This window comes from Triticum aestivum, chromosome 7A (assembly GCF_018294505.1).
Source record: "Triticum aestivum cultivar Chinese Spring chromosome 7A, IWGSC CS RefSeq v2.1, whole genome shotgun sequence".
Taxonomy (NCBI): Eukaryota; Viridiplantae; Streptophyta; class Magnoliopsida; order Poales; family Poaceae; genus Triticum; species Triticum aestivum.
The window spans coordinates 598985076-598997454 of record NC_057812.1 but is presented as its reverse complement, the minus strand read 5'-3'; the positions used below and the strand labels follow the sequence as shown (position 1 = coordinate 598997454).

The following is a 12379-nucleotide window of genomic DNA, read 5'->3' as shown; positions in this document are numbered from 1 at the left end:
GTGCAAGCACGTCTTCCACACTAGCTATGCCAATCAATAGCCAAATAATGAAATTACAGCTCGCATGGACGGACCACTGTTCGTTCGAACAAAGCATGCCACCACCACATGGTTTCCGTGTCTCGACTCTTTGAGATTGAAGAGCTTGCAAACAAGTTTTACAAAGTATTTCTATCTTTTTTCTTCTTCTCTAAAGGGTCTTATGGACGTATGGATGAGATTGCAGGAACTCCGTTGGAATTTCTATATGAAACAGCTCAACGCGCGGGAACTTTAGAAAAATCTGACATGAGCTTGGACTTATGATACATGGAAATGTTCACTCGTCGTGATTTTCAGATTTCCAAGCCTTCCTTTCTTTGCTCTCTTTGTTTTATTTTATCTTATCCGAGGGAAACCATGGCACGCATGGGCCACGGCTTGTTTGAACAAAAGTATGCCGCGTGTAAGTTGAAGCACGCAAACCTCTGCAACTACCACCTGGTTTGTTGAGAGTAAAGAATTTTCGAACAAGTTTTATTATTATCTTCTTCCTCTATAAAGGGTCCGATTGCAGGAACTATGGAAAATCTAAGCTGAGCTTGGACCTATGCTTCATGAAAATACTATTTTGTTACGATTTGCACTTTCAAGTCTTCATTCCTTCTATTTTACTTTTACCTAGAGGCTAGAGCCACCACATTCAACAGTACTTATCTATTTATTTATTTATTTTGGAATCCTGCCTTCCAAAGAGACTCTCACCCTATCTGGAACCCTATAGGCATCTTTGGATCGTTGAAATATAACGACATGAACAGAATAATTTTATAGAAATACAAGTGTACATAGAGTAGGGGAACTGAAGAAATAATCATTCGGATACAATATAGAAAACACAGAAGATGACCGACTCCTATGCGAATGAGTGGAAAGAGAGGTTGGTGCGAATATAAAATCAATCCATAAGAATACGACAGTACTATCATGCCGGCCGTGGATATAAAGAGGGAAAAACAAAACAATGATTGAAATCCAAGTTCTACAAAAATCACACACTAGAAAAAGACCTAAATCCAACGCATGGTTTGTGAAAAAGCAGATTGTTATTGGCAAACCATTGACGAATCCCCGCACACAAATTGATCATCTAAACGTCTGAATTTTTCGTACACACGGGGAAAAAGTCCACACAAATTGCACCGTTATATGTAAAAATCATGTGTTGTTCAAATCTTCTTTTTGAAACGAGGCAAAAGATTTGCCATTTTCATTGATTAAGAAGAAAAGAGTTGCCAGGTTAATTGATGGAAAACCGGGCTAAAACCGATACAACTCAACCCACATGACATGGACACCACCGGCCAACCTGGCCACCGACATGGGACACAAAGCTGCAAAGAAGAAAGGCATTTGCCGAGGAGTCACAAGCGTCATCGTCATCACCGGTTGCCTCGAACGAGCGACTCCGACTTCACCATAGAGCTCCAACCTCGAAGCCAACCTGCAAACAACTGTATAGAAGCCACGACGGCACATGCCACCGGCTGGCCACACGCGCAAGCAACTGACAGCTCCGATTTTGACGACGAGCCTCACCAGGGAAATATGCAAGACTTGCGCCGACCGTGCCCACAGAAGAGCACCTCGGACACGCCGGGAAGAACCGACTACCGAAGTCCATGCCGCGACCCGAGCTCCTCTCAATGACATCATCGTTGCCAAACAAAAACCAGCGCCCCGCCTCAGCAAACCACGCGGCGAAGATGCCGCCATCCACGGCGAAGATGCCGCAAACCACCAGTCTCCCAGTCGTAGCCGGCTCCGAGACGATGCCCCCAAGGAGGAGAAAGACGCGAAGACGCCTTCATCGTCCGACCCAGCGGATCTGAGGTTTCCTTCCGGAGTCAAAGCCGTGGGGAGGAGGAGCACACCTCCACTACGACGCTTCCAAGAAAGATTACGGCACCCGCGGGCGCCGCCGTCATCGGCTCCGAAGAAGACCGGAGCAAAGATTTCTCCTGAAGATGCGCCGACCACCTACCACCGCCGACCGCCGCCCACCAGCCACCACCTGCTGAGGCCGACCTCATTCAGGCCACGGGATCCCACGATCCACCGCAACATGACACGCACCACCCCCTGGCCGAAGCCGCCATCCACCACCGCAGCACCACCGTGGCCACCACCACCGCAGCAACCCACGCCGCATCGCGAAGCACAGCACCCAGATCGATGCACCACGCACCAGATCCAATCAGAGCTGTACAGGCGAAGCAGCGGAGCAGACGAGCAGGATCCCCCTCCGCAACACACCTCGCACTCCAGAGAAGCACACCCGCCACACACAACCGGTCACCGCGCCCGACGCGCACCTGCAGCCACCGCGCCCGGCTGGTCTCCGCGCCCCACGCGCACAGCCGGATCCGAGCCGCCGCCGCGCGAGCGCGCGCCATCCACGCCCTGGCCACATCAGGAGCTCGGACCGAGGCCGCCGCCCCACACCGTCCGCACCAACCGCCGCCCGCAGGATCCCAGATCGGATCGGGACCGCACGAGGCCGACGACCGTGACCGCGCGCACCGCGACGGCGCGCCCACCGATGACTTAACAGATCATGTCATGCTTGCTTACAGACCATGTTCAACCATCATAAAGCATAGGGCTGGAATATGAGATCGTTCCAGCCCTATGCTTTCTGATGACTAACAAGTCGAGCCGAGCTTTAATATGAGATCGTTCACATATACTCTCTCCGTCCGTGAATAAGTGTACATCTAGGTTTTGTCCTAAGTGAAAATTTTAAAACTTTGACCGACTTTATAGGAAAAAGTAGCAGCATTTATGGCACTAAATTAGTATTACTAGATTTGTTTTGAAATGTATTTTCATAATATACCAATTTAATGTCATATATATACTACTCCTTCCGTCCGAAAATAAGTGACTCAAATTTATACTAACTTTCTACTAAAGCTAGTACAAAGTTGAGTCATTTATTTTAAGATGAAGGGAGTACTACTCTTTTCTAAAAAGTTGATCAAAATTATAAAATTTTGACTTAGAACAAATGGTAGAAGTACACTTATTCACGAACGGAGGAAGTAGCCAGTTAGACAAGCTCATTGCCTTGTTCCCTGTCGCTCTCTCACAACAAACACACCGAAGAAAATCTTGGGATGGCAAGGACGAGATCGATCCGGCAGGCACGTGCAATTAACATGATAAGAAAGATTGATTGGTAAGTAGCCTACGGATCCCCTACAAGCCCACCCCCTACGGTACGAGCATTATCCTTGCTACGACCTGTCCCGTGTCTTCTGCGCAAGCACGTCTTCGTTTTTTTCTCTCCTGCTCTTCTTTCCTTCACCCGTGCTAGCACGTCTTCGTTTTTTTTTGGAAAAATCCTGATGTATTCATCTTCAATAATGACGGTACAACGAACATAAGAAATAATAATAAAATCTACATCCAAATTTATAGGTCACCTAGCGATAATTATAAAAACTGAAGCAAGCCGAAGACACGTCGTCGTCATTATCCCTTCCTCATCGAAGCCGAACGGAACTTGTTATAGTAGACATTTGTTTGCACGTCTTCTACACTAGCAAATATCCAACAGCAACTACAGCTCACATGGGCAGACCACTGCTCGTTTGAACAAAAGCATGTGTAACTTGTTGAAGTTGGCAAACATGCATGTTAGGATCCCGTACTACGGATGTGGCCACTGTTGTGTTGAGATCGCCCCTGATTTGGGTCGAAATCGAGTAGATACGGGGCCACAGAGACTAATTAAGATAGGAACAACTTTCCTCTTTCTTCTCATTTCCAGCTTGCGGCTTATACTGTATGTTCAGAATTACAGAGGTAAACGAAGAAGATAAACAGTGACTGGTGAGTTTGAATTGCATCGGGTAAAACGTCAATTGATCTAATTAAGTGTGAATCTGGACCGTCCGATTTATTATAACCCCTGGCATGACAGTCGTCGGATAACTGACGAACCGTTGCACACACATCTTCAGAGTTCGTCGGTTAACTGCAGTGTTCATTTCTTCAGAGATCTTCAGGGATCCTGACAATGCCACCAGTAGCTGGTCCCGTTTCTTGACATGGAAGAATTCTCAAACTTTATAAGATTGTTATCTTTCTCTTTTTTCTGTAAAAGGCCTTATATGATCGTAGGGATGAGAGCGTAAGAATTCGTTGAAATTTCTAAGAAATAGCTGTCCCTTTGTGGAAAATCTGTCATAAGAGTAATCTTTTTGTTTTATAATTTGCAGATTTATAAGTCTTCGTTCCTTTTCTTTTCTTTTATTTACCCGAATCTATGGCATCTCAATAGCACTACTTATTTATTTATTTACAATTCTGCATTCCAGAAAGAGACTCACTGTATCCGGAACCCTAAAGGCATCTTTGGATCCTTGGAACTAATCAACTTGAACAGAAAAATAAACTGATAATGATGTTATAGAAATACTACAAGTGCGCATAGAGTATGGGAACTCTGGAAACAGTTGTTTGGATACAACATAGAAAACACAGAAGATGCCGACTCCTATCCGAATGAGTGGAAGCGGAGGTTGGAGCGGATGCAAAGTCGATCCATAAGAATATCATAGTATCATCCCTCGTATATAAAGGATATAAAGGGGGCAAACAATCCAATGATTGCAGCCATAGGTTCTGCAAAAATCATATATACACTAAAATAAGACCTAAATTCTAAGGCATGGTTTATGAGAATCAGAAGACTGGTATTGGCAAATCATCGACGGATTCCCCAGCACAAATTGATTCTCTAAAACGTCTGAATTTTTCACACAGACAAATTGCACTGTTATATGCAAAAATCATGTGTTGTCTCCAATGTTGGTTGGATGACTTGCTGACCATGTCAATGTCATGCTTGCTTAATGATGATCATCCGACTAAACATTGTATTAAGCAAGCTATATGACATGACGGGAGTGGTTACCGCTTCCATGATTGTGTAATTAACAATGTATTATAGCACACAGTTTCGTTCGATGGCACACTAGTAATGGCGCTGTCAGGAAAGCAACTTACCAACCAAGTTACCAACCGGATGAACAGAGGAGCACAGGTGGATTAGCAGATGGTCACCTAACCTCGTCCGATGTCGCTCTCGCAACAACAGAGGAGTCACTCAACGAAATATTTGGGGCGACAAGGACTTTCAAATCCCAATGTCAGAAAGCCCACTGATTTTGATCTGAAACTGAAATTATCCACGAGATATCCTCACTGTCAGCAGACAAGCCAGGCCAATTTTGCTCCTGATCTTTCCTTGATGGCACTCCAATGTCAATTCAAGTTTATTTCATCACTCCCATATACATCCATAATTCGGTGCAAGCTTTTCTTTCCCCATATGGGGGAATCACTCTTGGCAGAAATACAAACTGGTATTACTACAGTAGGATACAACACAATGTATAAGACCAGCAAAGAACTGAAATTGATCATACATCACCATGGAGCAGAGCAAGCAAGGCATGTGGGAGGGGGGGGAGGAGGCTACTTGGGGACGGTGACGTTGTTGGGGGTGGGCACTGAGGGTGAGGGGGGCTTGCCCTCCAGGAGGAGCTGCCTCCGGTGCACGTCGGTGTGGTGGCTGGTGGTGGCAGTGCTGGGCGGCGAGGCCTTGCCCTCGAAGAGCTGCTTCCGGAGCACCTCGTGGAGGCCGTCGAAGAGCCTCTTTTTGACGGAGTCCATGGCGGACTCGAGGCGGTTGAGCAGGTCCGTCGAGTTCTTGTTGTACATGAAGAGGCCGTTGTAGAGGTCGAAGCTGTCGCTGCAGGTATTGTCCACGAGGCGGAGCAGCGTCTCGTAGCCCTTGGTGTTGATTGGGGTGGAGCTGAGCTCGAGCGTGGCGAGCATCCGGCCGACGGTGTGCGTGAGGAACTGCGTCTCGGCGGCGTGCGCGTCGTGCTCGGCGCAGCACATCTCCACCATGCGGCACCCCTCGCGCTCGAATATGTTGAGGAAGGCGTTGGCGCGGGCGCGGCGGGCCGGGGAGTCGCCGACGCGGACCCTGTCGAAGACGAAGGGGAGGCCGTCCCAGCCGTCGCGGGCCGACTCCGGGCCGAACATGGGGTGGGTGCAGAGGATGTCGAAGCCCTCCGGGAGGGAGGTGAGGAGGAGGTTCTTGGGGAACTCCTTGACGGAGAGGACGTCGACGAAGAGCGTGCTGCGGCGGAGGCGGTGGAGCGGGAGCGAGCGGAGCACGGCCTCGGCGGAGAGGATGGAGGTGGCGAGGAGGACGACGTCCGGGTGGCACTCGCAGAGGTCGTGCGGGTCCTGGAAGTAGGCGGCGCCGAGGGAGGCGGCGAGGGAGGAGTGGTCGGAGCGGGAGTGGGCGAGCAGCGTGTGGCCCTGCCGCGCGAAGGTGCGCGCCAGGAACTGCCCGAAGTTGCCGAACCCGACGATGGCGATCTTGAGGCGCTGCCGCTCCTCCAGCAGCCCCGCGGCGCGGGACTCGTAGTCGAACGGCTGGGCCGCGTCGATGGCGCGGATGGTGGCGCCGCGGGCGCGGACGGCGGCCCCGGCGGGGAGGTGGCGGCGGGGGGCCGCGGCGGGCGACTGGAATTGGCCGTAGGCCGCCGGGGCCGGCGGGCGGCGGCGGGGCCGGGCTGGTTGGTGGTGGTGGAGGCGGAGGGAGGGGGCCGTGGAAGACGACAGCATCTTGCCCCCCTCGCTCGCTTCCGCAGGCTGCTGCTGCCGCCGCTTCGTCTGGGCCTCTGGTGTGTTGTGTGCTGTGTTCGGGTATGGGCTTCGCAGCGGGGACGGGGGGAATTTAGATGCGACGCTGCGGGCTCGTGTCGAGCAGCTTCTTCCCAACATGACCTCCAAACAAATGCTTTTTAGCCACATCCCCTCCAAAAAAAAATGTTTATTACTCCCTCCGTTTTTATATACAAGGTCACAAACTCAGCTTACATGTACCAATGTACCCCCTCCGTTTCTAAATATATGTCTTTTTAAGGATTCTAATATGGTCTACATACGGAGAAAAATGAGTGAATCTACACTCCAGAATATGTCTACATTCATCCGTATGTAGTCCATATTTAAATCTCTAAAAAGACCTATATTTAGAAACAGAGGGAGTAAAATTTAATGCATGCTTTGCAAGTCATCGTTTGAGATCATTAATAAGCTGGATGAATGCAAGCAAATTAAGTGGAAGAAGTAGCTAATTGTCATTATGACCGTATACATGCAAGTATTAAATGGGTTGCTAGTACGAGAAAATATCATTAATTTTGCCTTGATTACTGTTGATGGCCTTGTATAGATGCAAAATGAATATTTCATAGTGACCTTGTATAACTAAATGGAGGGAGTACTACAAGCAAGTGAAGCAACATGATCTCTTGAGATAATGATGAATTGGAGCATCTCCTGCCATATTAGGACGTTTTTAGGGCATGAAGTGGCAAAAAACATCCTCCGATGCTGCGGGCTTTGCCTCCACCCCCATTTAGCCTCCGACCGCGTCGCGGCCGCCGCGTCGATTCGCTGCCAATTCGCCGCGTCTACTTGGTGCCCTAGCGGTCGCAGGAGCTCCATAGCCGATCATTCCGCCGCCACGCCGAGCGGAGCTCCAGTGACATTTGGGAAGCAACGATGGCGTCTCCAAGTTCTGGATGCATAGCCTGCTTCCCCATGTCAAGGAGCACTTCTGGTGGTCGTTGCCCACCCCCTCCCAGTATTCGCAAGCCACCGACGACTCGCCGGCTGGATTTCTCCTCCTTGCACACTAGGTGTCCGATGAAACATCTATAAAGGTAAAAAAAGTCCATTTGCATTTGCATTTGTAGAATTATAGCTTGATGGATAGTTTTGTATTGTAGACGAGTTATACGACTCCAACTATTACGATGATTCCTCGTCAGATGAGGAATTTGATTTGACCGAGGAGGAAGATATTGCTATGATTGTGATTATGCACAACAAGAGGCCGAAGCACAGAGCTTCGGTTATTAGTTGTGAGTTTCTATGGAGAGAACGGAAAGAGGCAGGCAACCGATTGTGGCGCAACTACTTTACCCCAAGACCTCACTATCCAGAGAGGTACTTTCAACGCCGGTTTAGGATGTCCACGGGCTTACTTCTTCACATTTGCAACACTGACAAACAACATGATCAGTACTTCATTCAAATGAGGAACTGCGTCAGAGCTCTTGGACATACTAACGAGCAGAAGGTTACTGCCGCATTGCGCATGATGGCATATGGTATTCCGACAGATTCCATTGATGACAACTTGGCAATGGGAGAGACTACTTCAATCTTCTTTGTCAAACAATTTGCGAAGGCGGTTGTGGAAGTGTTTGGTCCAAAGTACTTGAGAGCACCCAATGCTTAGGACATGACGAGACTATTGGAGATGAACAAGGACCGTGGCTTTTCGGGCATGCTTAGCTCCATTGATTGCATGCACTAGAATTGAAAGACCTGCCCTACACATGACAGGGACATTACAAAGGACACAACAAGGATGGAGCCATCATTCTTGAGGCAGTGGTCGACCAGGAGACATGGATTTGGCATGCCTACTTTGGAGTGCCTGGATTTTGCAATGATATCAATATGCTGTATCGATCTCCTCTATTCACCAGGTTAGCCAACGGGGAACAACCACCGGTGACCTTTCAAGCAAATGGTCGCATGTACAACTTTGGCTATTACCTTGCAGATGGGATTTATCCAAGGTGGGGTACTTTCGTCAAGCCAGTTTCAAAACCCCAAGGTGAAAGAACTTTACTTTCATAATGCTCAAGCAGCTGCTAGAAAAGATGTGGAGAGGGATTTTGCAAACCCAATTTGCTATTGTGCAAGGACCGGCTATGTTTTGGGATAAATATATTCTATGGTACATCATGATAGCCCGCATGATCTTACACAATATGGTCACTGAGAACAGGCGTGAACAAGATACATCACTCATCCCTTCCTTAATTAAGTAGTACTAATCCCATTCCTTTAGAAACCTGTCCTTTCCAGTGGAATAGCTTGCAGAGTAGAGTGACTTCCTTGCTTCATAGGTTTCAGGTTCAGAAGACTCTCTTCCCCGTATACTGTATTTACTAGTCAGGCCCGGTGGAGCAATCTCGAATTCTCGTATATCAATGCTACATGAATGATTCACATAAGGGAATTCCAAGTGGGTCGAATAGGACTAGGGAGCTTGCTTCCATCTACTAAAAGTTCTCTACGGGTGGGGACAAGGTTGGTTTACAGTACAGACAGTTTCTGTTGGGGAACGTAGCAGAAATTCAAAATTTTCCTACGTGTCACCAAGATCTATCTATGGAGAGACCAGCAACGAGTAGAAAGAGAGTGCATCTACATACCCTTGTAGATCGCTAAGCGGAAGCGTTCAAGTGAACGGGGTTGATGGAGTCGTACTCGTCGTGATTCAGATCACCGATGATCAAGTGCCGAACGCACGGCACCTCCGCGTTCAACACACGTACAGCCCGGTGACGTCTCCCACGCCTTGATCCAGCAAGGAGAGAGGGAGAGGTTGAGGAAGACTCCATCCAGCAGCAGCACAACGGCGTGGTGGTGGTGGAGGAGCGTGGCAATCCCGCAGGGCTTCGCCAAGCACCATGGGAGAAGAGGAGGAGGGAGAGGGGCAGGGCTGCACCAACGAGAGATCAAATCGCGTGTTATGGGCAGCCCCATGCCTCAATATATATAGGGGGAGGGGAGGGCTGCGCCCCCTTTAGGGTTTCCCACCCCCAAGGGGTGCGGCCAGCCCTAGATGGGAAAGGGGCGGCGGCCAAGGGAGGATTCCCTCCCCCCCAAGGCACCTAGGAGGTGCCTTCCCCTCCTAGGACTCTTCCTTAGGGTTCCCCTTTGACCCTAGGTGCATGGGCCATGAGGGAAGTGGCGCCCCAGCCCACTTTGGGCTGGATCCCTTCCCACTTCAGCCCATGTGGCCCCCCGGGGCAGGTGGCCCCACCCGGTGGGCCCCCGGGACCCTTCTGGTGGTCCCGGTACAATACCGATGACCCCGAAACTTGTCCCGATGGCCGAAACAGGACTTCCTATATATAAATCTTTACCTCCGGACCATTCCGGAACTCCTTGTGACGTCCGGGATCTCATCCGGGACTCCGAACAACATTCGGTAACCACATACAAGCTTCCTTTATAACCCTAGCGTCATCGAACCTTAAGTGTGTAGACCCTACGGGTTCGGGAGACATGCAGACATGACCGAGACGTTCTCCGGTCAATAACCAACAGCGGGATCTGGATACCCATGTTGGCTCCCACATGTTCCACGATGATCTCATCGGATGAACCACGATGTCAAGGACTCAATCGATCCCGTATTCAATTCCCTTTGTCTAGCGGTATTTTACTTGCCCGAGATTCGATCGTCGGTATACCGATACCTTGTTCAATCTCGTTACCGGCAAGTCACTTTACTCGTTCCGTAACACATCATCCCGTGATCAACTCCTTGGTCACATTGCGCATATGATGATGTCCTACCGAGTGGGCCCAGAGATACCTCTCCGTTTACACGGAGTGACAAATCCCAGTCTCGATCCGCATAAAACAATAGATACTTTTGGAGATACCTGTAGTGCACCTTTATAGTCACCCAGTTACGTTGTGACATTTGATACACCCAAAGCACTCCTACGGTATCCAGGAGTTACACGATCTCATGGTCAAAGGAAGAGATACTTGACATTGGCAAAGCTCTAGCAAATGAACTACACGATCTTTTGTGCTAGTCTTAGGATTGGGTCTTGTCCATCACATCATTCTCCTAATGATGTGATCCCGTTATCAACGACATCCAATGTCCATAGCCAGGAAACCATGACTATCTGTTGATCACAACGAGCTAGTCAACTAGAGGCTCACTAGGGACATATTGTGGTCTATGTATTCACACGTGTATTACGATTTCCGGATAATACAGTTATAGCATGAATAAAAGACAATTATCATGAACAAAGAAATATAATAATAACTTATTTATTATTGCCTCTAGGGCATATTTCCAACAGTTTCCTAGCTGGCACTTGAGAAGTGCTCGTCTAGTTTATTTGGACCATAGCACGTAACCTCATGGGGATCCCGATTCGGCAGTGTCGGGTGGAAGATCGACTCCATCACTTTATTGAGGTCTATGATGAGATTCGAGATGCCGATACACACGAAGATCTCCAAAAAGATGTGATGGAGGAGTGGTGGGCATGGCATGGGCGACAACAAGCGTAGTTTGCATCTCTATGTTTCATTTGTGTGCTAAACTTTGTTGTTGAGCTTCATGTAGGGGGTTGGGTGCGACATATGCCAAAGGATGGCTTATCATGGTGGGAGCGAGTAGAACGTCGCCGGTGCCCGGAAGCGGGATGAGGCGTAGACACGAACGTCGGCATACTTTACCCAGGTTCGGGGCTCTCCTAGGAGATAACACCCCTAGTCCTGCTCTGCGAGGTCTCTGCATGATCACTAAGGCACTAGTGGATATAATGGTGCTCCTAGAGCTGTATGCTAGAGCTAGAAGAAGCCAGGCACGCTCTCTCCTTCCTCTAGGTATGAATCTAGTTCTAACAGGTTGGGAACCCTTTGCATGGGTGCCCCTGGGGGGTTTATATAGGCCTACCCCCAGGTGTACAATAGTATTCTAGCCGGGTGTAGGACCCGGCTATCAGTGTCTCTAGTCGCCGGCTGCTGGGGCCCACCGCCTGGTCGGCCCTACCGACTGGTCTGGTACGGAGCCGACAGGCCACTCCCACCGCTTGTGGGTCTTGCCGGCTGCTGGTTACTGTAGCTGTGATACTAATGACGTGTACTTGGTCAGGGAAGCATGGCTACAGTCTCACCGACTGGTGGGAGATCACTGTAGCCACTCCCTTTCTCATCTGGTTAATAGCGCACGGGCCCCGAGGGAGGAAGGGGCCGCCTGCTGGAAGCCGGCCTTCCTTGGTTCCGACTGGTCAGGCCTCCACCATCCTCCGGGCTCTCACTGCCCAGTAGGGCCCGCCGCCTGTAGGCCGTACCGAAAGGTCGTCGTGGGAACAGGGCTCCGTCTGCCAGCAGTGAAGTCAGGGGTGGAGTGGCAACAGTGATGCGCCGGGCGTAAATCTCCGCCTGTACGGAGCACTGTGGCCACGCCCGGCCCTGGATACGGGGGTGATGGGCTACATTGTAGCCTCACCCTGTCTTGTCTTCTTAATGGGGCGCAGACTCTGAGGGCGCCATGGGCCGCTTACTAGAAGCTAACCTCTCTGGAGGCCGCCTACAAGGAGTCGGCCCGTCTTGGTGCTGCCTTCTGGAGCTTAGCCGCCTTCTGGCAGCCGACCGCTTGGGCCAGCCGGCCATCAGAAGGCGG

General features: G+C 49.9%; 1 protein-coding gene across 1 annotated transcript; it reads right to left on the bottom strand.

Moving 5' to 3' along the window:
- Nucleotides 1-5296: 5296 nt before the first annotated feature.
- On the bottom strand, nucleotides 5297-6787 carry LOC123148532 (arogenate dehydrogenase 2, chloroplastic). Its single transcript, XM_044567969.1, has one exon. It carries the CDS (start codon nucleotides 6691-6693, stop codon nucleotides 5527-5529), a length of 1167 nt encoding a protein of 388 aa, XP_044423904.1. The 5' UTR covers nucleotides 6694-6787; the 3' UTR covers nucleotides 5297-5526.
- Between the last annotated feature and the right edge of the window lie 5592 nt (nucleotides 6788-12379).